The 27,687-nt window shown below is 39.4% G+C and overlaps 1 protein-coding gene across 4 annotated transcripts in view; it reads right to left on the bottom strand.

Annotated features, from left to right (window-relative positions):
- Positions 1-27,687, bottom strand: part of tenm2b (teneurin transmembrane protein 2b) — a 319,514-nt gene that overhangs the window by 123,652 nt on the left and 168,175 nt on the right. For 2 of the 4 annotated variants that reach the window (XM_046867732.1, XM_046867731.1), the window contains one exon: positions 480-716. In XM_046867732.1, coding sequence (XP_046723688.1) covers positions 480-716 — 237 coding nt within the window. Of the gene's footprint in view, positions 1-479; positions 717-18,354; positions 18,458-18,910; positions 19,184-27,687 lie in introns of those variants that run through there. The other 2 variants (XM_046867734.1, XM_046867733.1) reach the window with 2 other exon arrangements.

Here is a 27,687-nt window from a genome sequence, read left to right as displayed (position 1 = left end):
GCATAAAGCAATTGATAAATATGTTCGATTTGTGCATTTGAAAATTCAGTCGAATAAAAAAGATTCAATTATTATTTAACACAAACAATACAAACAAAAGCAAAAAGCAAAATCCAGTGATCATTTCGTTTTTTTTGGATTTCGGTTTTCAGTGGACTTAAATTTTTTTCAATATTTCTGTTGTTATTTACAGTGTACTTTAATGAATCCACTTTACCACTAAAATCAGTGCAAACTCTCATTATAGTATCAGGTGCAATATGTAATGCATGCAGCTGTACATGAACAGTTTTCATGATGGAGTAGAATGAGGCCGATTTTGCGTTTGGTCCGCTATAGTACACCATCCAGGAAGTGATACTAGAAGTGTGAAAGGTGCAGCGTGATAAGGACTGAGAGAAACGGATGAAGGAAAGAGCATCTGATGCGTTCAGGACGTGACGGAGACAGAAATGTGGGCAGTGCTAAGAGCTTCTTACCTGCTGCGGTTGCGGCGTTGGCAGAGTTTGAAGCCGCCTGAGCTCGGAGCAGATAGGAGTTGGGGGAAAACTCGTCCTCGGCGGGGCGCTCCAGCATGGCGTGAGGTGAGCCGCTGTCCAGCAGGGGCATCTGACACTCCCTGATGGAGGGAGCGGCGGAGAGATGAGGGCCTGACGGAGGAGGAGGAGGGGCAGGAGGGAGCAGGCTGGAGGATGGCGTGGGTGGGAGGGGACGACCTGAGGAGCAAGCACATGCAGGAACGTTAATGTTAGAGGATGGTCAGAACAGTATGATTTGTACTTAATGATGCACACTGAATGACCACACTTACACACACTCATTAAGAAAGAAGGAGTGTATGTACTGTATATGAAATCTGTTGTATCCCACACAGCTGAACACGTCATACCTTTAAAAGATGCTTCGATTTACATCCACCACATGCCAAATGTGAAGCACAAACAAAACGGCATCAGGGGAAAAAAAAAAAAAAAAGACTAGAGACCCTGGCTGGATAGAAAGAGGCCCGGCTTTGGCAAAGCTAGGAGCTTAACGTCAAAACAGCTTATTGAAGACGGAGAAAAGAGCGCTTTCAGTCGTGCACACAACCTTGTGCTTTGATGCCAATGGTCTGAAAGAAGGTCAGCAGCTTTGATATGCTATGCTGCCCTTTTCTTTCAATTAATCACCTTTTATTAGTGGATGAAAAAGAGACAGAAATTCTTCGCGAGTTTGATTATCTGACTTAAACGACGAGCTTTTTATATTAAACTCTTACAATTATTGCAGCGGTCAGGCTTTTGAAGAGTGACATTACATTTGAAACACAACTAATATAAAGGAAACTTATTGACTATATGTGGTGCAATTTTAGACGTCCAAGCACTGACTGTTAGGAATTCTCTTTTTTCCTGGAGATTAGGGATGGGAAGATTCACCGATTCGCATCGGTGCATCGGCATAAACGTTTTAAAAAGATTTAAAAGAGCGTGCATCATTTATAGGGTTGCCATTTGTATCGTGATGCATCCTTTATTTATTTTTTTTACATATTTGCATCTCTAAAAACCGATTTATTTATATATGATTATTAGTACACTATTATGATTTAGAAAGTGACCTATAGTTTGTGACCAATATTTCAAATGTAGATTAATTTCTCCTCACTAAACTGTTTCTCAAGCTGCTGCTACGTGAATATGACGCATCACAACACTACGGAGACCGAGGCGTGGCCTGAGAGTCACATAGAATACAGATTAACATGGCAGAGGTAGAGCTGCGTCTTCCTGCACACAGAACAGGTAAAAAAACATCTGGATTTATTTGATCTTTTTTTCTTTCCTTTTTTTTGCACTATAAAGACCTGTTTGTGAAAGGACCATGTGTAAAAACTCAGGAGGGACTTAAATTTGTAAATGAAGGATGTGAATTAATCGCATTATGTTCAATCGAATCGCTGCTGCTCATATGTATCGTTAATGTATCGTATTGTTGGCTATGCATCGAGTTGCGAATCCTCACTGGAGAAAAACCACTACGACAGTAAGCTTCCGATTGCAGATTTAGCATTTCAATATGGTTAAGAAATATTCCCAAGATTTTTTTCCCAAGTCTGACTTCTCAGATAAATGCAAATGAAATGAATTAGACAGGGGAAATGAGGGGAAAAAATAGATGTGCTATAGAAGAAGGAAATTAGGTCATATCTGCTCTATACTTCATCTTTCCTTTCATTTACGTCCATATCTCGCTAATATCGCTCCGTTTCGGCTTCTGAATGATTTACTGATACCAAAATCCTACCGAAAACATGGAATCATGAGTAATCTGACAAAATGATGAATGTAGCAGCGTTCATCTCACATGACAGGAAGAGACAAATAAGGCGCTTGTCCACCCGGGCTTCCTTTAGACATATTACTGTCAAATACAGTAATATTCCAGAGAGTGACTGAGAAATGTTGGCATCCAGAGATGTACAAAGGGCAAATGAGGTGGGAGGGTGAGGGTTTCACACGATGGTTTCTCACTGAGACTCATTCCAATTTGTTCTTGAAGCTAATTAATGTCAATGAAATTACCTTTCCTTCCTCTCCAAACTTACATTATTAATTACCATAATTAGAACTGTACAAATGATTTCTTTTTAACATTGCAATAAAACAACCCACCGGCTCACAATCCACCCCACCAACCAGGTAAGACACAAGCCTTCATAACCTTCACAAAAGTATAAAAAAAATGTCAAAATAAATATATAAAAATTATCTTATGTACAAATAATTTCCAGTTGTGAATAACAAGGTTAAACGATATGACAAAAAAATCATATCATGACAGTTTTTACAGTACACTACATTACATTCTGCCAGTGCTTCATTTAAAAAGAAACCTGCAAAAATGTTTTTAGTGAATCTTTTTTAAATATTGTTGATACAAAGATTTGAAACTGTAGAACACTTTATTGAATTTGCTTCTAAAATTTAGAATTTTCTTAAAAAAATAGAGTATATTGTGATACTGTAGTATTACAACTATAGAATTTATAATAACTTTAATAAGTTATTACTGTAAAGTAATAAAATAGTACAATCAATTTTATATCATCACCGTGCCCAGTCCTATACGTATGTGAAAAAAATATATATTCCTCATACATGTACTTACATATGAATCACATTTTGTAAGTTATATGTGGCTCAATCTAGGGAAATTCTATAAAAAAAAACTAGCTAGATGGTTAGCTAGCAAGATAGATAGATAGATAGATAGATAGATAGATAGATAGATAGATAGATAGATAGATAGATAGATAGATAGATAGATAGATAGATAGATAGATAGATAGATAGATAGATAGATAGATAGATAGATAGATCTGAACACTGCGGTACTTGTAATTAAATGTAATTGTAACATAATTTGCCTTTCAACATTATGGAACTTGGGCTTCTATTGTCATTTAGGGGTCCAAGCACCACAGTGCTCAGGTTTTTTTTTTTTTATATGTAATTGTAATTCTTATGCAAATTAATTACAAAACGTATAATGCTGAAGTTTATGAGTAGGAATGAGGAATGAGTGCACATGATTCTCTTCATACTCAAAAAAATATTTTCTAACGATTTATTGAGATTAGATCCCTCCCTTTAATTCAAGCTGTCAATCATAAGCATACATTTTAGAGTCGTGGCTTTGTGTGTGTGTGTGTGTGTGTGTGTGTGTGTGTGTGTGTGTGTGTGTGTGTGTATGAAATGGCCCGGTTCTGCTTTGATGGGCTTTTTTCTCGGCACATGACAAATAAGTGCTTTGCGTTAGTGTGAACACTGCTGCTAATTGAATCAAGCCTGCTCTCACACACACTACTCCCCACACACACACACACACACACACACACACACACACACACACACACACACACACACACACACACACGTACTTCTCCACCCACGGTGGATGCAATGCGATTTGGATTGTAAGTCAGCTCTCGGTCAAATGCAGGAAGGAAGGGGGAAAATATAAAGTCCTGCGATGTCATTTTAGCTCTCTGCCGTCAAGCCTCCCTCGGCGACGAAAGATGAAGAGACGGGAGATAAAGACGTGTTGAGATGCGGTCACACACGCAGCGAGAGTGACAAATCACCGCTTGCTGTAACAAGCGCAATTTATCACTCGGCACACTCCTCCTTTCTCTTTTATCCGCCATTAACACGGGGAACCTTTACAGCGAGAGACACCTGTAACTGCCTGCAGGAAAGAGTGGAGGTGTCAGATTCGTACACATCCATATATATACTACCCGGACCCCCACCACACACACACACACACACACACACTTGCAACCACTCTCACATGTATAGTTTTCATTTGTCACTCAGAAAGATCGAATCGCTGCCTCACTGCTGTGAAGTTTAAGGAATAAATTAAGAGAGATATATGTGAATGCGTGCGTGAACGTGTACGTGTGGAGTGGCTCAGTATTAGTGTGTGAGTGTGAGTGTGTGTGTGTGTGTGTGTGTGTGTGTGTGTGTGTGTGTGTGTTTGTGTGTGAAAGAGAGAGAGAGCGTGTGTGTATCGGTGTTTGGCAGTTAAGCAGCATGCTGAATACTGATCCAGGCCCTATCTCCTGTATTAACCTAGACACACACACACACACACACACACACACACACACACCCACACACACACACACACTCAAGACTTGCTCCGGTTTGTTCTAAAACCCAATCTACGGCAATAAATCTTCATATGAATTCCAATAACGATTAGATTTATTATCATATTTTAACAACTATCGCCTCAGACCCCGCCCTCTTTCTGTAGCCCCACACCCTAAAGGCCTTGCCCTTCAAAATGAGCAAAATAACCCTGCACAATTTTGCACAATGATTCATTAATAGGAGTGGACGATATGACAAAATTTTCATATTATACTATTTTAAAATATATGATTATAAATTATATCAAGATAATACAGTCTGTACATCTACAATCCAAATTTCATGGTGCTCTAATGTACATGTGACAAATAAAGGCTATTCTATTTTATTAAAACATTCATCAGATGCTGTGAAAAGCATAAATTTTCTGAAAGTGGGAACGGTTTCATACAAATAATCAAAATAAAATTATTTTGGGTATTTTCTTCCAATTAGTTTCAAATAGCTTGTGACAGAACATTTATAATCGACACATACAGAGAGCTGGAATGAAAACACGTGCAAACGTTTCATTCCGCGAGAATGAGTTGTATATTTACTTCCAGTATAACTTTTACTCCACACTTATTTGCTCATTTATTGAATAAAAAAATAAAAAAATAAAAAAACAGGTTCCATCACTGTTCTTTTCTCATCTCATCATCGTTTCCTTTTATCGCCTTTAAATATTTAGCAGTTTTTTCTACTCCGATTTCAGCCTTTTACCATTCAGCGTTTCTTTTCATTTGCATTTTCTGAATCCACATTAAAAAAAATAATAATATAGAGGGCTGAATAAGCACGTATTAGTTTTCGAATACAAGTTTTAGCACTTGTAGCAAGCAAACGCATAAATGTCAGAAAAGTTGTCACAATTATTAAAGCTTGTGCCAAAGCGACAAGGAACGAGTGCCGAGTTTGTAAAGAAAAAAAGCATGTAAAAAGAATATGCAGAGGATATTTAGCAAAAGAGACTTGTGTCTGAATAGAAACAGTAAAAGAATTTATTTTCAATTATGTGCAAAATTGCTATATCGCCCCTTACGAGCCCGCCGGCATGACCTTTTGGATTTTTTCCCGTATGGCTACGACAACGCGTTAAATTACTCCAGGGTTTCATACAGAAAAGAGAAGGACATCATTCTTAACAGCAGCAGGTCTGCAATTATTTGAATTGACTCACAAAAAATTAGCTTTTTTTTGGTGAATTTTGAAAACGCAGCTGTAACTTGAATAATTGTTGCCTTATAGATTGCTTAAAAACGTCTCCTTATAATTGAAATGATTTAAATTTAAAATAAATGTACTCAGTTCCAGTAATATGCATGAAAAAAGCCAAAGATGGGTACAGTGTTGATGTGTACATTCACAGCACGCTATTGATATGGTAGTGGCCTGTATGAGCATTCAAATATTCACAAAAATGAGAAAAAAATTGCTCAGGATTGATAGCGTTAGAAATCTGTGGTCAGAGATGATGCAGCACCTCTGGAGCAAATAAGGTTAAGGGCCTTGCTCAAGGGCCCAACAGTGGCAGGTTGGTGGTGCAGGGGCTCAAACAACCCAACCTTCCAATCACTAACCCACAGCCTTAAACAGACATTTGAGCATTAATCTCACATTTGTCCCACATTTCACTTCCTATGCTTCTTGTATTGTTTGGTTTGTATTCTATATGTATGTTTAGAGTTGTTTTGTGTATTGCTTATAGAGCGTGTGTTTAAGTTTGGAACCATTAAAGTATATTCTGCATCTGCCTTTGCTTTAATTACATGCCAATTAGATTCACTGACTTTTTTCTTTGTAAACAGGATAAACTCATTAATAATGCAGCTAAATTAATAACAGTTACATAATATTAGTGCTGGGTAATGTAATGCTAATATTAATATCCACTGAAATCCTTTCATATTGTACACCATTTTTTATTATAATGATTTATTACAATTCAGCTTACGTTTATGGCATTTGGCAGACGCTTTTCTCCAGGGCGACTTACAGTTATCTCAGTTACACAGCTGAGCATTTCAGGGTCAGAGGCCTTGCTCAAGGGCCCAGCAGTGGTACTTTGGTGGTGCTGCGATTCGTACTCATGACCTTCTGATCAGAAACCCAACATCTTATTCTCTGACCTACCTCTTTCCAGAAAATCTATAAAATAATCATTATAAAACTTACAAAACAGTCGCTCTTTTTGTTTTGTTTTTCAGTTTTTATATTCGATAAATTTTATTATAAATTCGTTGATCTTTCTTAAAAACACTTTTAGTTTAGAATTTGTATTTAAACTATTATTTAGGTTTTTATGTTTCATGTTATTAAATCAGGAAAATACATTTTTAAATAACAAATCTTGTATAAAAACATAATAGAGAGAGTATGTTAAGATATAATAAGGTTTTATTAAGTGTATTAACCTTGAGATGACTAGAGCTAACGAAAACGTTGGAGGGGAGTTAGAGCTGATAGGCGGAGGCGGAGGGAAAACTCGTTTTTTGCTCTATCATTATTGTACAATACGTATCCCTAAACTTAAAATTTTTTACTTTTTCTTCTTTGCTTATCTTAATTTTCGTCACAATCTTCGCTTTCTGGCTTCGCTTCGCCATCTCAGTGTCTCGAGCTCGTACCTCAATTTTTTTCTCACGTAACAAAGCAAAAAATCCGAGTGACTGCTCGTACCTCGGAAAACTCGTACATTAATGCACTCGTAGCTCAAGGTACCACTGTATTATATATGATATTATTATACTGCACATTCTATAATCATAGAGAATACATCATTTTGACTACATTCAGGAGGTCACGTTTTCACTCTACATTTCTTTCACTCAGCCATTTTTGTTGCCTGCACGGTGCTCCGGCTTCCTTCTAGAACAATCCACACCCCTTCACTTCCATCCCAATGTTTTGGTCTGCCTAATGTTTCACGGTTCCAAACTTCCAAAATGATTCATGAGAATAAAAGCCGGGATTTCCCATAATGCTCTCACGGCCTGATCAGCGCTGTTACTTGTGAGTCCTGTTTTTACCCTCATCCTTCCTCCGTCCTACTCAATCTATCAATCATTCGTCCTTAAGCATGTAAGTGTCCTCGAAACGGCATTTTTCTCTCAGCTTCTTCATCTCACCGGCTATTCGCTGGCCGCTCGGCTGTCTTTCCCCGACCCTGCAAGTCCTGCTGTGCCTGTGTACACACAGCCCACTTGGTCTGTGACATTTGCAGAGATTTATCAGGACAAAGTCTGCCAAACGACCAAGCACATGCAGAAGAAATACAGACTTTTGTGGCATAGACGAAGTTTGGCAGGATCCTGAAAGCAGACCGTCAGTAACCCGAGGAGTTCAGACACAAAAATAAACATTTATAATTATTAAATCACTGACATCCCAGAATATATAAATATATTTCAGCCTGAAATTCTACAGAACAAAGAATAACAAACACTTCACAAATCCAGCCACGTGGGGATCAAATCTGACCTTGAAACGATCCCCTATTAAACAATGCAATTTCCTGTGTCTGTAATAGTTTTTGTGCCTGTAAGTGTGATTGTGTCTCTAAATGTTTTGTCTGTAATTGTTGTGTCTGTAACTGTTGTTTTGTCTATAATTGATTTTGTGTGTAACAGTTCAATTACAGTGTCTGTAATTGTGGTTGTGTGTTTAAATGTTGTGTCTGCAATTGCGATTGTGTCTCAAATTGTTGTTGTGTCTTTATATCTCGTTTTGTCTGTGATCATTGTTTTGTCTGCTATTAGTGTGTCTGCCAATGTTCTTCTGTCTAACTGCTATAATGTTTTTAAATGTTGGGGCTCCTAATACTGTCTGTAATCCTTGTTGTGTCTGTAATAATTGTTGCATCTTAAATTGTTGTGTCTGTAACTGGTCTGTCTTTAACTGTGTTTGTGTCTGTAGTTGTTGTTGTGTCTGTAGTTGTTATGTGTGTAACATTTGTTGTGTCTGTAACTGCTGTTGTTGTGTGCCTAACTGTCATATTGTCTGCGATTGTGGTTCCGTCTGTAATTTTTGTGCTTGAAATTTTTGATGTGTCTGTAATTGGTGTGTCAGTAATTCTTGTGTCTGTAACAGTTGTGTGTGTAACAGTAGTTGTGTCTGCAATTGTTATGTCTGTAACTGCTTTTGTATCTGTAATTGTTAGAAAATCTTTGATTGTTGCATCTGTAACTGTTGTCATATCTGTAATTGTTCTTGTGTCAGTAACTGGTGTGTCTTTAACTAAATCTTTTGTTGTTAGTGTGTCTGTAACTGTTGTTGGTAACTGTCACATGGTTCTGTGGTTCAGTTCTGGCCCTGTATACATCTTGTATTAAAATGAGGCTGTGTGTTTTTCTGCTCGCAGATTGAAATCAGTGAAATCTATAAGACTGAAACACACACACACACAAACACACACACAGCAACGCAGCATTTTAACATAATCAATAGGCATCAGCAAAAGCACACGTCTCGCTGCAGCCTTAACCTCTCATCAAACAAAGCGTGCAGGCACGATATTGATGGACGGCTGGACTGCGAATCAATCCACGTCGGGTGCTTAAATGATGTCAAGTGCCTGTGACTGATCCGCCCCGAAACTCGCAGGCCATGATAGAAAACTCATCAGCAGGCCACGTCAAGAAAATGTGGACGGAAATCTGTTTCATCTCTTCGCCTTTCATCTCTCTGTCCACATCAACCCTTGTGTCCTGCCCCACCTCTCCACATTCTCTCTCTCTCTCTCTCTCTCTCTCTCTCTGCCCATTCTCTCAGCTTTTTTCTCACACCCTTGCTAATATTTCTTTTATTCAGTCAAGTTCAAGGACCTTGAACATTTTCAGGTTTTCTTTATTACATTCCAGTGACTCCCTAAAAACGACAAAACAGAACAAAAAACATGCAGTAGAGAAACTCAGGTCTACTAAAAACCTCAAAAACTGTGCAGAAATCAAAATCTAAGAGAAAGAAAAAAAAAAAAACCTAGCATCTTCAGCAGCTGGGATTTGGACTGGGATTTGTTATTTCACATTTTACTATTTCATTGCCACAAAATGTTTGCCTATTATTATTATTAATAAAACTCGGATCACGTTACAGTTTTTGAGTCACGGATTGGATAAAATTTCGGATCAGCAAATTTCGGATCATTTTCATCCATTTATTACAAGAATATTTACAGCAAGGAAATGCTTCATGCATGCGATTTAAATGATGCAGGAGGCTTTTTGAGTTCTTCTGCTCCTCCACTAGTCGTTGTTGTTGACTGATCAACATGTTCCGTTCACGTGACTGCTCTGTTTGGGTACGGAATGACTTGAAAAGCAATATCGAAGGCAAAAATCTTTCAAAATAGAAGATCAATCCGCAAGTAAAAGAAATGAACAATTAATCCGACGTTTCATGTTCTTGCCGAACCGACGGATCACGGATCAGCTGCGATCCGTTGCGCCCCTCATAAATAATAATAAGCATTTAAGATACATGAAGTTACTAAGCAACTCAAGAGCCATGAGGATGAATTTCGACTGTAATTAATATCAACAGTCTGCCTCAATGGCCCAGAACCACAGATTGCATGAACAGTTCCACATTTAAATGTCTATTAATGAACAGTGCACCTCAACAATAATGTAACTTTAATAAATGGATATTTGGTGCCAACCAGATGAGAATGGTTTCTCTTTTGAGTCTGGTTCCTCTCAAGGTTTCTTCCTCATGCCTTCTCAGGTAGTTTTTCCTTGCCACAGTCACCACTGGCTCACTCATTAGGGATAAAATTATAATGAGTAAATTTATAGGCACTAAACTTTTACATTCCAACTTTATAACCATGTCATACACAATGTTCTTACAGTTGCTTCTCCAAATCAGTCTGCTAGACACCACAGCTTCTACAAGGCTTTTCTGTGGGCAGCCATGGACACCATAGAAGAAGAAAAAGAAGCGAGACCTTGTGATACGATACAGACGAAGTCCATGTAATCGCTCATACATTGGGTGATTAGCAAACAGCGTCGCTAGGCAAAACAAGAGTGTGTACGTGAAACAAAGTCCTGTACAGATCGATTAATTCATACTAACTGCCATCTTGTTTTAGCATTGTTTTTAGCACGGCTGCTTGAGAGAAAATGTATAGTGCTATGAAAGTTCAAGAACATTAGCTCCTACTGATTCATAAGACTGGTCAGGATTGCATTAGCTGGGGTGTGTGTGTGTGTGTGTGTGTGTGTGTGTGTGTGTGTGTAATATTTTAGTGTAATATAGGTGGCATTTTCATGCTAAATAAACCAAAGTGTAGCCTGAGTGAAGCTGCTATTAAACTTCACTGTACATTTACCATCAGTCCTTCATATTTGTGCCCCATTTAATTATTTATATTAAATATTTTATTTACACTCATTTCTCCACTCTATTGTTGCGTCTTTAATTGTTGTGTGTGTATGTACTTATTAACGTGTGTATAAATGCTATTGTACTCTATTTGTTGTATGTGTAATTGTTATTGTGTCTAACTGTTGGTGTGTGTATAATTACTGTGTATTATTGTGTGTGTAATTAAAATTCTGTGTAAAACTGTTGTTGTGTGTCTAATTGTTGTTGTGTACGTACATGTTACATTGTGTCTAATAGTTTTTGTGTCTAATTATTGTTGTGTATCTAATTATTATTCTGTGTTTCAATACTGTTGTGTGTGTAATTGCCATGTGTTTAAATGATGTAGTGAGTAATTGTGTGTATAAATGTTGCTGTGTGTATTTGTTGTGTTCAAATGATGCTTTGTGTGTAATCGTTGTTGCGTGTTCAAATGCTGTGTGTGCAATTGTTGTGTGTTTAAATGTTACAGTGTGTGACACTATTGTGTTTAAATGTGTTTTCAATGTTGCAGCGCGTGTAACTGTTGTATTTTAAATGCTGCTGTGTGTATAATTGTTGTGTATAATAATTATTGTGTGTCTAAATGCTGTTGTGTGTTTAAATGCTGTTGTTAGTTTAAATGCTGTTGTGTGTGTGTAACTGTTGCGTTTTTAAATGCTGCTGTGTGTGTTATTGTGTGTGTATAATTGTTGTCGTGTGTTTAAACGCTGTAGTGTGTTTAATTGTTCCTGTTGCGTTAATAATAAAAGGTCAGAAGGTTAATAAATAAAAGTGTTGAGCAGAATAAGAAACACACACACACACACACACACACACACACACACAGTCTTCAGCACTCTGAGGCCTCTTTCGTCTCGTCTCCATGTTAAAGACGGCAGTTGAGGTGAACATGATGGAGAAGTGCAAGCCCAGTTCCCAGCTCGTTCCTCTAATTCCCCCCAGATCTCCTGAGAAAAGTCGCTGATAAGAGCACGGAGGCTGTGAGTCCACGGGTTGCGTTAACCGAACACCCACACACTAATTTCTCACCGCTCGGCTTTAAAAATCGACACGATATGCTCCAGCATGACGTAGCCATCAGCCAGAATGTACTGTAGTGTTGCACCGCAATCGAAAAAGATTTGACCCGGTGGTTTTATAGGCCCCGTGGTGAATTCGCTGCATACCAAAAGCGCTATTTTTTGGGGGGGGCGGGGGTCTACAATGGTTTTGGTGCCTGAATAGCACTGAGTCACAAACAGTGCTTATGCAACTACGGCAGATTTGGCATTATTACATAAAGTAAGTTACAGCTTGAGCTGAAAGGGAAGGATTGAAAAAAAAAAAAACTACTCACATCGCATTTCTGATATGAGATCAAACCAGATCAGCCGTCTGCTTTTTTTTTTTCTCTTTTTGCCTCGAAATGAAATCAGCGCTGTTTAACTCAATACCAATATCATGACTTATCAGTCAATCAGTAGAGGTTGTGTGTAAAAAAAAAAAAAAAAGGGAAAGACGGCTGCTTATGAATCGCTGACTCGGCTCTCAATTACACAAAGCACCACTTACAGCTGCTGTCATCAACTGATAGCTCTTAACACACGCCTGGATGTGAATTACCTCGTCCTCCAGCCGGAGTCTTTGAAGCCTCATACGTTTCGACGGTGACTATTTTTACGTCAAAAAAAAAAGTGTCCTACTTTTTATTCTTTCATGTTTCCCCCCCCCTCAAAATCAACCTCCCTTCTCTCTCTCACTCTCTTTGCATTTCCCCCATCCTCCTCCCGCGAGCCAATCCGAGCACACCCTTTGCATAACAACACTCAATTCCTCCAATCAGTATTCTCTCTGCGAATTCAGGGCCACAACTCGACGACTTATTAGCCTCTCTTCCTGTATTATAGGCGATAACGCATACACAGCGTTTCAGTTTTTTTTCCTCCATAGCGGTTTGCTGTATCATAGACGTATATTTTCTTAAATCTGAACGTTCTGAATTGGTTTGTTTAACAGGCTTTGAAATGGGTCACTCACACACACACACTCACACACACACACACACACACACACACACAATCTGTCTATTGTGTATCGTTTTTTATACGGTCAGTGTTTTTCTATGGTGTCTTTATAAAATGTTATACATTTTTATAAAAAGGGGGCGGGGCTAGAGTAACTGTACAGTGACCAAAATCGCAGTTGTCTTGTTTAGTCCAGTCAGCAGTGCTGTGTTTATACAGCAGCGCTTAATAAACACCGGACCTCAGAAAGCTGTGAGTGCGACGTGTGGCAGCAGAAGCCGCAACGATTAAAACTGCAGACTTTTAGATTCTTTATTCAAAAGAAAGAAAAATTAATGCATCGTTATGAACTATTTAGGGTGGCGTCTAAGTATGAAGATTTGGAGCTGAGTCAGGGAGCCTTCAGGACAAACATTTGGGGAGGAGTCAACATTGCAAAAATTTTATCCTCAGTTCAAAGATTATGGATGGAGTTATTAATATAACAATTTAAGGCAGAGTCATCAATATAACTATTTAAAATGAAGTCATAAATTGAAAAATTTTGTGCAGAATCATCAATAGAAAGATTTAGGTTAGAGGTATTAATACAAATATTGAGGGTGGAGTCAACAATAGAAAGATCTAGTCATAAATGCACACATTTATGGTGGAATCATTAATAAAACAATTAGAGTTTAGACAAAAATACAAATATTAAGGGCAGAATTATTGATACAAAAATTTAGGAAGGAGTTGTTAATAAAAAAAATAGGTTTTAGACATCAAAACAAAGATTTAGGGTTCCGTCATTAACTTTTAAGAGGAGTCATTAATACAAAAGTTTTAGGGGTGGAGTCATTTTATACACCGTTAAACAAATATCAGTGAAAGGAATCAATGAGCTACGAATTCAACAAATTATTGCATCAGATCAATATGAGTTGTATGAGAAATGTAAGAGTAGATGAGAAATAGCTGTCGTTCAGTGCTAACATTTACGGACTCTTTAGCAGATCGACGTGAATCAGTTCCTTTTTTTCATAGTACAGAGTTCACTCTCAAACCAACAAAAGAAATTTTATTTAAAAAAAGTATGTTTCTTCTCTGCTTTGAGTTTACGGAGGTCTCTGTGTCCTCTGAGACGGTGCTAATGTGATGTACAAACTTCACCAACAAAACATAACCACTTCAAATGAACCTAGAACAAAATTCGGCCCGGAGAACAAATCAAATAACCAGCACAAAGAGAAAGTTCAATCCAGAAGGTCCAGCAGATCAGTGAAGTGTTCTCCCAACGGCCCAGAGTGCGCAAACTAATGCCTGTAATAAATAATCGGTGCTAAAGACGCAGTAAAACAATGGAGGAGGGAACCTTTATTGCCAATGCTGTGATAAATTTATATATATATATATATATATATATATATATATATATATATATATATATATATATAAAACTCGTTCATTAATAATAACAAAGGAGCGACCATCATCTATTATCATCCACAAACACTAACATTAATGTAAACCTCACATCATCGTTTCATTTTACATCAATGCAATCAACAAAATCTACCATATTACAACCCTGCACCTGGACTTATTTGAGAAATATTATCATTTGCACTGCTTCAATTTTACATACCCTACACAAATAATATATTTCATGTTTTAATATTGTTGGTTATTATATTTATATATATATATATATATATATATATATATATATATATATATATATATATACACACACACACACACACACACACACACACACACACATATATATATATATATATATATATATATATATATATATATATATATATAAAACTTGAACAGTTTAAACTTTTAAAATTACAATTTAAAATAAAATACCTGCTTGGTTAAATAATATATAAAATAATATTTAATAATATTCTTATCAAAATAGAATAAATTAAATTAATGCAATACATTTTTTATTATATTGATTAAATGAATAAATTTACACGAATTTAATTCAACATTTTACATTTGTTAGACCCCATTTGGGTAATGCAGATGTGTGTGTGTGTGAGTGTGTGTGTGTGTGTGTGTGTGTGTGTGTGTGTGTGTTTACATTTAATATTTAATTTTCTAAAGATACAGTCTACTTATTTCATCATGCCTTGACAAATATTCTCATTCCTTCCATACTTCATTCATTCACTTCCTCTACATGTGGATGAAAGGATTTTTCCCTGTTAAGGGAAATTCTTGAAGCTAGACATAAAGCATTAAAGAATCCATATCGCTAGGTTTAGCTGCTATCCAGGAAGTGTCTAGCGGCTAGTGCTATGGATTTAAGATTCAAGATTTTTCTTTTGTTTCCACTTTTAATTAAACTGAAAATTGCATCCTGCATATAACTTTGTTTGTGTGTATGTGTGTGTGTAGCATTAGCCGCTAGCCACTTCCTGGTTAACCAACACTAGTGCTATGGATTCTTTACCGTTTTCATGCAAATGTTATTTCCGGCATGGTTGTGTATGTTTTCATGTTAAAAAAAATGCGTTCAATGTGCGGGGCGGAGGCTAAACAAACTTGTGGTCCGGCACTTTATACGTTCCTGAGGAAACTCAGATTTTAAATATGTTCTGCACGTAAAAAAGGATTGCATTCAGTACGAATACATGTACTGTTACACCCCTTTTCAGCACCATGTTTCAGTCGTATCAAAAAAGAATCTGAGGCTGCAGCGTGACAGAGGTGTGTCTATAATGCAACACATTACATTGACTACACATTATATGATGTGGAGATACACGTGGCAGCACACACACACACACACACACACACCCGTGCTGAATCGCACAAACAAACCAGCTCTGCCTTAAACAATGAATTATTAAAATCAGCTCTGGCTAATTTAGCAGAATTCAGGTCGGTTTGTGTGCCGGGGCTGGGAGGCAGATGTCAGTCAGAGCTGACGTGTGTGTGACAGGAGTGTGTGTGTGGGATCCCTGAGGAGATTTTGTCTCTGGTCATTAGGTCTAGCGTGAAGCTTGCGCGGGGGCTCTGACGGCTGACACCGGGCCCATGCTCGGCCCTCTGGAACACTGTGCTGAGGCAAACGAGCCACGGCTTTGCATCATCTGACCCCGAGGAGAACTTAGTGCGCTGTTGTTCAGCACGGCTCCCCCTGCAGAGTCGCAGCTCGCCGAGTGATGCAACTCGCGTTCAGCTGGGGAGCACGCATGCATACACACGTTAGCACATTAACGCACAAACACATACGGGACACGGCGGCCCAGGTAATGACGCTTTACTAATAATCCTCACACACACACACACACACACACACACACACATATACACTAGAAAAAAAAACTGTTCGGATGTTAAGTGGAAATAAACAAGTTCAAATGCAAATGTTTCCTTTTCTAAAAAAGAAAAAGAGAAGAAAAAAAAAATCGAAATTGTTGCCAAGCAGTCAAAGGAAAAAGAGAAGAAAATCGTTTGACGTAAGACGCCGAAAGACCGCGCACAAAGAAGAATTGCTCGCCAAGGGATTATTCTCACATGCTGAATGTTTTGTTCTGCAGATAAAAGACTCCAAAAACTTCGTAATTGGCGTTATTTCTGCTTGCGCATTTGCATCACAATGAAGAACGGGAAAAAGAAACATAACACAAAGATGTACATTTATGCAAAATATAGAGACTGATCTCTGACTAATACAGATTAAATGAGACGATGACGATCTCGTTTTTTTTTCTGTAATTAATAAATACTAGTGAGTTGAAGCAGAAATGAATCCGGTCTTATGCGTTTTTTTTTTTTTTTTAAATATACGTCTATTTTGAAAATAGTCACGACACATCTCAAAAGTCACACCCCTGACTCGTCCTCTTTAACACTCACCAGGTTATACAGTCGCTACGGGGACCAGGAAGTGAGCAGCAGGGTTCAAAAGCAGTGACCCAATCCCAGGTCCAAAGACATGTTTTGTAATGCAACTCAATACTTAACATTTAAGGGAGGTTTTTTGTGCATGGAGTGAACTTGACGTGTCAACACACATTCCAAACCGTAACCTGACGTCCCAGGTTCCAATCTTGGGGTGAGGAGAACTCGCAGAGTGCCGCCAGCAAGCCTGAGAGCGTCTGAACTTACGTCAGCCTAAACTCATTGTCAATTAATGATGATGGAGTGGACCTGGAAGACATGCGCCATTAGGCTGGAGGAGCGAGGAAGGGTAACGCAGCAAATGGGCGCCATCTCTTACGCGCCTCCAATCGACGACATTGAGGATGACAGGGGTGGGAGAGAGGTACGGAGAGCGAGGGGAAGACGAGAAATAGTGAGAGAGAGAGAGAGAGAGAGAGAGAGAAAGAGAGGGAATGCTTCTCTGAAAGCTGAAGCCTTGAAGCACTACACAAAGCCATTCCTGAGCCTCAGAACCAGCAAATCTTCGAACGATCGTCGAAAGTTATCCAAAATAAATAACAGCAAACAAACAAACAATTACAAAAGAGTCAACACAAACAAAGCTAACGAGGCGCACCACTTTCCTGTCCCTGATTTTTGGGCGAAAGACAGCAGCAGTAATTAAAAGCACCATGTAATTTGTAGGTAAAAGAAATATTTTGTGTGCGAAAAAAAAAGGAAGAACATGTTCATTATCCATCCTTGGTGTTGTCTGTAATTACAGCTGCAGACCTTCGAAACTTTGATTGCAATCAAGATGTAGTGAGTAAACTTCACATCTGGGAGGCTCTACTGCCCACCAGCTTCAGCATCTCAGCTCACACCCGGGTGCTCAACTTGGAAATGACGGGATTCACAAATGGAAAGCATGACCATACAGCTGGATTTCTCTTTCTCTCTTCTCTCACACACACACACGCACGCACGCACGCACACACACACACACGCTAGGCGCAGTCCTAGGAGCAGTATTATACAGTAACACTCACCACATCCGATCGCGTAATGCCTGGTGCACTTTGCAAGAATGGAAAAGCGCGTGCACATTCACCAGCATTAATTATTCAATCAAATGCAATTTAAATAAATCAACAAACAAAAATTAATTAATTAATTAACGCATGCATGCCATTAAACTGCAACCTTGCAAGACTCGTTTTTTTGTTACTGTTGCTTATTAAAACATCATGAAAGGTAACCAACGCGTTTTGCATGCATCTCTCTCTCTCTCTCTCTCTCTCTCTCTCTCTCTCTCTCTCTATCTATCAATCAATCTCGAACGCGCGCGCCATGCAGTGCAAACCTACTAGTTAAAGCCCAGCCTGTTCTCTCGCTCGCGCAACAGCCGCGGTTGCGCTTACCTTTCCGTTTCTCCATGGTGTTGTGCGCGCGCTCTTTTACTCATGCAGCTCCGCCGCACATTCCTTCAGCATCTCTCCGTCCGGGCGTTTCTTTCTCTCTCTCACACACACACACGCACGCACGCACACACACACACACGCTAGGCGCAGTCCTAGGAGCAGTATTATACAGTAACACTCACCACATCCGATCGCGTAATGCCTGGTGCACTTTGCAAGAATGGAAAAGCGCGTGCACATTCACCAGCATTAATTATTCAATCAAATGCAATTTAAATAAATCAACAAACAAAAATTAATTAATTAATTAACGCATGCATGCCATTAAACTGCAACCTTGCAAGACTCGTTTTTTTGTTACTGTTGCTTATTAAAACATCATGAAAGGTAACCAACGCGTTTTGCATGCATCTCTCTCTCTCTCTCTCTCTCTCTCTCTCTCTCTCTTTCTCTCTATCTATCAATCAATCTCGAACGCGCGCGCCATGCAGTGCAAACCTACTAGTTAAAGCCCAGCCTGTTCTCTCGCTCGCGCAACAGCCGCGGTTGCGCTTACCTTTCCGTTTCTCCATGGTGTTGTGCGCGCGCTCTTTTACTCATGCAGCTCCGCCGCACATTCCTTCAGCATCTCTCCGTCCGGGCGTTTCCTTTCTCTCTCTCTCTCTCTTTCTCACTCTCTCACACACACACACACACACACACACACACACAGCCGCTCTCTTGTCTTTTAACACATGCACGCGACAGAGAGTCGAGAGCGAGAGCGCGCGCAAGCTTGTCCGCGTTGAGAGGCAGCGAGCAGGAGCAGCGCGCGCTTTATGAGGAGGGGAAGGAAGGAAGGCGAGTGGAGACTGACGCGGAGCTGCACGTTGCGCGTGCGTGCGTGCGTGAGCGTGTGTGTGTGTGTGTGTGTAAGAGAGAGAGAGAGAGAGAGAGAGAGAAAGAGAGAGAGAGTGTAGGTGAGCTGAGCTCGTCTCGTGCGTCAGTCATGGGTCCTGCCTGGCGCACACCTCTTGTGCAATCGATTATGATTGACTACAGACCGATCATGATTATTTATTGATCTATTGGTAGGAAAAAAAGGAGTAAAAGTCTTTATTTGTAACATATCAGGAAGCTGAGCACAGGGTCAGTGTGGAGCAGAGAGGTTTAAGGGCCTCACTCAAGGGCCCATCAGTTTAAACCCCTGACCTTCTGATGATTAACCCACAGCCTTATCCACTGAGCTTCCACCTCCAGAAAGAGAGCTGCTGGATGAAAAACATTTAGAAAATCCCTATTTGTAGTTTAGTGATAAAGGTTCTGGGTTACTGATTGGTCGGTGGTTCAAGCTCTGATATTGACCAATCTGCCATTGTTGGGCCCTTGACCAAGGCCCTTAATGCATTGTGTATCATGGATGACCCTGTGCTCTGAACTCTTCTTCCTAGCATCACTGGGATTGTGAAGAAAGAATTTCATTGTGCTGTGACGGACATGTGAGAACTGTACAATCTTTACCCTTTAGATTGTGGAGAAAGTTAATTATATATTGTTCAAAGTATCGAACAAAATACAGTATCGTAACATATGGTATCGTAGCGGACTCAGGAGAATCGCAACAGGATCAGCAACACTGTCAGATCAAACTGTAGCAGCTTCAGGGATACTATGGAATGATCGAATTGTTATCAAATTGAACGCTCGTGAATACGTGCAAGAATACGTGCGACACTGTACAAGATCCGGTGACACAATGTAATTATGTATAGAACAGCATAAAGTATGCACTCACTGTCCCCTTTATTAGGAACACCTACACACCCACAGACTGGTTTCAAGCTGACAATAACACAAATAAGCACTCTGTACATCCGTGTTGAGCAGAAAAGGATCATCGGTATTTATGATAGTACTCGAGTGGACGTGTATTCTATAGAAGTATCCCGTACTGGTGCACTTTTTGGTATTTTTGTAGTTGATGAAGTATTTTGGCATCGTATTTAGTACGTAGGTGAGCTGTTTTGGGACATGAACTCTAAGGGAAATCATACATTGATGTATACAGTAGCTTTTGTTTGAGTTTTTTTTTACCACAGTGGTGTATTGTTTACGATGTACACCATAAGGTCATCTGACGTTTCCAGCTATATGGGGTTCTTCCCAAACTGTTACCACAAAGTTGGAGCCACACAATTGTATAAGATCTTTGGTGTGGTGGCATTACATTTTCCTTTTCCTCAAACTAGAGACTCAAATTATGCTTTACTTGGGTTGGAGTGGAAGATCTCCTGCTATACAGCTCTGACCCTTAACCCTACTGAACAACTTTGGGATGAATAAGAAACTCTGACTGCACCCCAGTCACCTCATCACTTCACCTACATCAGTATCTGACTTTACTAACACCCTCGTGGATGAATAAATAAAAAATCTCCACTAATACACCAAAATCTGGTTGAGCATCTTTAGAAAAAGAGTGGCTCTTATTATAACAGGACTCCAATCAGGACTACATGTGGAATGGGATAAATCTTCTGTCCATATAGTGCACCTCCTGACCACCTCCTATTTTACCCTAAGGTTCCAGACACACTATTTAATGACAGTTCTTTCAGAGTATCAGCCCTTAAACACCATATCCACAGACCAATAACACGGATTACATCCTGACTACAAGTCTTTTTTTTCTGTATCAAACTGGCGCAGTAGTCGATATTTTAGAAGTGACATGAAATCACTCATCACGAGCGTCCAATCACTACGCTCTGTGAGTTAGCACGGTTGGTGGCTGCCATACAATAAATATTAATGCCATCTTCTGGCAATAAATCATACCGGACTTAAGAATTATTCTAAAGCAGGATTCCGATCTATTAAATGATGGAGAAGCTCAACACCCAGCAAGGGTGGAATTACTCATTCAGGATGGAACATGCAGAATCTTGTAAAGTTCGTTTTGGTCTATCCTGGGAACACTGGGACAGAGAGCATGAACAGGATGTCACACACATACACCCAGTCATGCACTGGTACACACCTTGGGGCGATTTGGAGTCCTTGTTTATACAAGGGCGTAAAGAAAGCGGAGAAACTGGGTGGCCTTGAAGTGAACCTGAAACGCCACACAAGCTGCATGGCATTATATTCGGTCAGTGGCGGGCGGTCAGGGCCAGCAAAGCCTTCTCTGCTGACCTAAACACTATCAGAAGCACTGACCCACATTTATAACATAAATTCTAATATTTGTTCCATGAAATTGTATTAATTGATTCCCAACAGTTTATTCTCTTCATTTCGTAGCGTTTCTTTTGGCTGCACTGCTTCCAGTATGTGGATGTTGGATTTTTTGTCCAATCAGATTTCAGCCTCAATGTGCTGCCATGTCAATCTAATCTGCCCCCGGCCCTTCAAAGTCAGTACTGCTGGCTCTTTTACCTTAGTCTCTATTAGCAATGGGTCTGTTACTTTAACCAACCAGATTTCATATTCGAGGCACAGAATAGCGTCAGCATTTTTCCGTTCTCTGATTGGTTGGTCAGAGGGAAACTGTTACAGCCAAGTTCGACTGGCAAAACACGTGTGTAGTTCTGCACACATTAATACATCTGAGTAAGACTTTTTATGCCTACAGAGGAAGAGAAATTGATTTGGTCTCAGACATACTTAAAAATAAATTTTCCAGAAAAGCTAGACATTGTGAGGAGGTCAGCCAGCCCCGAAGCTAGCTAGCGTGTCTCAGCCCGGGAAAGGGTTTGTTCTCCACTTCCAGACCAGTGAACACGAGCGGTACCACTGGATTACAGCCTCTGAAAAGCGGTGCCAACGATAAGGCTGCATCTCTGGTGAGTATGTTGTATTTTATTTAAATGTTTTTGTCATGTTATTAGACAAATGTTGATTCTGAACTGCTCCAGATGATGTAGGTGGTACAGTTGCAGTTGTAGTGTAGAGATTTAGAGTCTTAACTGGGTTTCTTGCTTTAGTAAAATGGTTTTCACCCTCCATATGTGTAATGCCTCTCTCTGTAATACCACGTGTTGTTATATTGCGTTTTTGTATTGTATTGATAGTTTCTATAATTGCGATGTGATAGTGGTGGTATTAAGAGGTGGATTAAGTTGAGTACGTCCCCACTGAAGGCCCAGGTACCAAATGCACGGCCCGCTACTAGATTCGGTTTATCCAAATTTCAAACAGTAATTATTTCTTATGTTGAAATGTCACAGGGGGAAAAAAACACAAAGCAAAAACCTAAACACAGTCAGCCACAGCTATAAAAATGTCTGTATTATCATCTGAGTTTAATGGAGAGTTTGCACAGCTTGCATTGTTATCATTTTCTTTTGCTTCCTAATTGCAATTCGCTGTACAGTCCTGTGCCTTACGCTCATAAACAAACAAACCATCAAACATTTTTCACTGAGTGACTGATGACAGATTAATTTGTTTGCATTACTTTTGGAGTGATTTCACCTAATATTGAATTAGCCTTTATTAGATGTATTTTTCTTCCACTTGAGACATCCTTATTCAGAGTTACTTAGCATTATCTTATTTATACACCTGAGCAGTTGAGAAATAAAGGCTTTGTTCAAGAGCATAGAAGTGACAACTTGGCTACAAATTCCCAAGTCCAATGGTTTAACTATCAAGCTACCACTTCCTAAGTCCAATGGCTTAGCCTCTGAGCTACAACTTCCCGAGTCCAACATCTTAACCACTGGGTTACCAAATCCTAAGTCCAATTTGTTAACAACTAATCTACCACTTCCCATGTCCAATGTCTTAACCACTGACAAATGACCCAAATGACATTTAGTAAAACCTGACATTAGCAAAAAGCAAGTGGTTTCTAGGAACACGGCTAGCTGAATTGTAAAGCGCATAATTTAATTAATTTTTTTCACTTTTTCCTACATGAAAAAAATTAATTGGACGCTTAAAACTGAAATGCAAATGAATGGTTTTTATTTGGTGTATATTGTAGTATACAGCCATCAGCTATAGAAGAAGAGAGCGCATATATTGTAGTTAAAACTCATATTTTATTTCAATAATCCTCACATAAAGTATAAATATGGCTACATGAATACTTACAGTCCCAAAGAAGAAGAAATACTGCATTATTTTCTTCCCGTGGATATTTTTATCCTTGTCAGGACATTTTGTTTTCTGCCATGTGTATATGTGTTGTACACAAACACACACTATAGAACTATAGTATATCAATAATAGGCAGTAAATATTGTGTGTGCATTTATCAGTGACCAACATTGCACTTCGTTGCATTGTATTCAGATGGTGTAACTTTTTCCACGGAAGGCTCGATGGCGCACCTTCCCTTTCTATAAATCCTGGCTGAGGGAACAGAAAAAGTGCACTCATTAGGGTCTAATTCAGAGACAAACTGTCTCGCCTCAAACTGTCGCTTTCTTGGCCCGGGTATCTATTTGCTGCACGGTTGTGTCTTGGCTTGCCTGCTTCCAGGAGCCGTGGTATTGTGCTGTGAGACGCTACAAAGCAGGCTGCTCTTCCCACGCGCGGGCATCCGTCCTCATTACCCCAGCACGGCATGCCCGCTCGGTGCCAGCGCTCACAAAGATCCTCTCCGCCCAGAGACTCTGACAAATGCTCACAGAGCAACAATGGAGCAGGAGACTGCGTATGTGTGTATGTGTTATGGTGTGTGTATGAGACACAGTGAGAAATAGAAAGGGCACAACTCAGTGCTTTGTTGTTGCCTTCACCACAAAACCTCACAAAAAAAAAAGTGGATGAAAATGAGTGCATATTCGGATTACAGCTCGCGGGCCTTCTGTTCTCCGGAGAAACGGTACGACAATGGGATCCGGTCTCATGGGAGCAAATGCTGAGATATATATCCACGTGTACTTTTGGAAGGTGGCCCATACCATCAATCTTTTTCTCACTCTGAAGGAAGAATGGAAGCAGTGTTAAAGGGATGCAACGTTCTGGAAGGGATGAGTTCAGTGCTGGCTTTTGTCTAGAGCACAACAACTCTGTTATGTGGTGTTCGGGGGCTAAATGAGCGCCTTGAGAAGATACATGCACACACACACACACACACACACACGCACGCACGCACCTAATTTAACACTGCAACATATGTACATGTAATTCAGGAAGTCAGAAGACAAAGTAGATGAATAAATAATAAGAGTATCTTATAACAGCAAAGTCACAAAGCAGTTGCACAGAAATCTGTATGCTGATTATCCACTAAAGCAGCAATTTTCTCACTTCACCTTCACTCCGCTAGCTCCTCGTCAATGGCTGATTAGCTGATTGTCCACTCGCTAAAATTCATGTTTTTTTCCTCTATCTGAAAAACAAAAATACTTTCTCACTACCGCTTTATGAATAAATATTCAGGAAAAGATGTATGTCAGGGGTTAGTGTGGCTGATTCCACCACAGATTCTAACCTAGCATGAAAGATGTAGCTTCCTGAAAATGTTTAGCCACAGAACCTAGCTAACTTGTATAGTATGGTATGGTTTTGATATGGGTAAACAAAATACTAAGAATAGTGCAATGTATATCATAATTTATTTTCTGAAAACTTTATGCAGGCTTGTGTTTACCTGAGATATAACGTGTACTAGCTAACTAGCAGGTAGCTAGCTAGTTAGCAATAATGGAAAAGAGCTGACATGAAGTAAATGTCTATGGTGTGTATATATATATATATATATATATATATATATATATATATATATATATATATATATATATATATAGTACTAGATGCTGCTCTTTCAGGGTAAAGGTATAAAGAGATATAGAATGATTTCAGTATAGAGAGATGATGGCACTAAGTTGAAGATATAGATAGACAGTATAGAAAGATGTTGGTATGAAGTAAAGGTATAGAGAGAAGGATAAAGTGAAGGTATAGAGAGAGGGAAGAGGAATGATGTATAACGTGAAGATATATAGAGGAAGGGTATAAAGAGATAATGTGCAAAATGAAGGCATAGAGAGATGATGTATAAAGTAAAGGTATAGAGATGACCACACACACACACACACACACACACACACACACACACACACACACACACACCAGCATCAGTTCTTTGTACATCTACACTTTGTGCTATAGGGTTCTGTTGTACACACATACACACGCACACATACAAGCATCAGTTCTTTGTACATGTACATGTAACACACACACACACACACACACACACACACACACACACACACACACACACACACACACACACACACACACAAACTCTCTCTCTCTCTACGCTACCTTGACTGGTCTCTGATGAAAGACCTCCCTGAATAGTTTATATGCCGCACTGTAATCTTTCACACTATAATACACACCAACTCACATGACCTTCACTCAGGTACAGTAAGATAAATGTGCTGAATGCACAACATGTACACATACACACACACACACACACACACACACACACACACACACACCCTCTGACTAACCACATGGAAATAGCCACTATATTCATTTGAAATGGCATCATCTATTGTGGATGGATGAGTTCCTGGACAAGCTTATCTATCACTCGAATCCATTCTCTACGCCCGTGTGTGTTCTATCTCCCTGCTAATGACAAGCAAAGGCCTCAGGTGCTACACAAGCATATCTCCATAATAAAGCAGTTCACCTGTTTGGCTTCATATCTCGGCCAAACAGACCAGACCCTAAATCGCTTAACAGGCATTCATTCACGAAAGGTACAAAAGCGTGCACCTTGTTTTCAGTGAACGCCGAATCGAAACGCCAATCAAACAACAATCTGACCTTTGGGGCATAACCTGATGGAAAACACATCCGAACCGGAGAGACGAAATGTGCAAGTTTAGCAGCATATCAAAAATAAAGTGTGAAAATATTGAATGTAAAATGTATCTCTTCATTAAAATACTAAGAATGAGCAATTACAGCACATTCATGGCAAAGAAAATAAATTGTAAAAAATGATGAATTGATGTGCATTAAAAAAAAAAAGTCAACAGTCTGGAGTGGATTATCCCTCTTGCAGCACAGTAACCACACCTGGAGATGATGTCCAGATGTTTTATTTCAGGATGTTTGTCAGATTTTTTGTCTCTAAATCTCTCTCATTTCAAATGCATCTCATCTCCATTTTCCATTGCTAATCCCAAACGCAAATGAAGAACTAGTAACAGAGGCTTCAGACATTCATATGTATGCAGAGAAATAGAAAAAGAGAGCGAAAGAGAATTGGCATAATAAGACAGAAAAGCCTATTGTTTTGTCTGTCTGTCTGTCTGTCTGTCTGTCTGTCTGTCTGTCTAAAAATTGGTGGGACACTTATTTTTACCTGCCATATGTGGTTCTTCCACAAACAGTTACCATAAAGTGTAGGATTTTTGTGGATGCAGAACCATAACATTTTCCCTTTACTTTAACTGAAAGACCCAAACCTGTTCCATCATGACAACACTCCTGTGCACAAAGTAGCTCCATGAAGATATGCTTTATATGGATTGGATTGGAAGATCTCTTGCTACACGTTTTGGATGAATGTCAACGCTGACTGAACCCCAGGCCTCTGCACTTCACCTACATCAGTACCTGACTTTACTAACATCACACACAAATCTCCACAAGCACACTCCAAAATCTAGTGGCACATCTTCTTAGAAGAGTGGAGATCATTATAACAGGAAATGGGGACTATTCTATCTACACATAGCATTAAAGTATTTACATGGATTTACATTGAGCATCTCCCAACCAATCAGAAGTATCCTTGAAGCTATTTTCAAGGCATTCCAAGCACATTCTTCATAATGTTGTGACAGCCGGTCCATCTCCACACTAAGCTATTCCTGCCTTGCTAGCCTCTTCCTGAGTGTAAGAGAGTATTTCTATACACACACACACACACACACACACACACACACACACACACACTACATGTCATTTCAGCGTTGCCCCGCTAACAGGACCCTGTGCTATATTTACACCTGTACAGGACGTATATCTGTGGCGAGCAAGCGGCGAAAGCTACAGGTACGCCTGACAACTCATCTGCTGCCGTTTTAGCTAGAGTTTTTTCCAGTTTTGTGGTGTGGGGAAACAGCAGGCAGAGGATTGCCTCGGTTTTTTTTTTACCTACAGCCTCCAATTAGCATATGATCAAATTGTACAAAAAAAAAAAAACAAGTCTCACTGTGTGTGTACAATATATCACTGAGGTTTCAGTGCACTCAGGAGCAGATGGAAACAAACAAGCGTCAAAACGTTCGCGCTGAGATTTACCGGTCTGGTGTGAGCTCTGAGTCCAAGAGTGACACATAATTAAACATGGGAATCACTGCTGAG

The sequence above is a fragment of the Silurus meridionalis genome, chromosome 15 (genome assembly GCF_014805685.1).
Source record: "Silurus meridionalis isolate SWU-2019-XX chromosome 15, ASM1480568v1, whole genome shotgun sequence".
Classification (NCBI taxonomy): domain Eukaryota; kingdom Metazoa; phylum Chordata; class Actinopteri; order Siluriformes; family Siluridae; genus Silurus; species Silurus meridionalis.
Note: the sequence above shows the minus strand (reverse complement) of the source record. Positions and strands in the feature narration are given on the sequence as shown.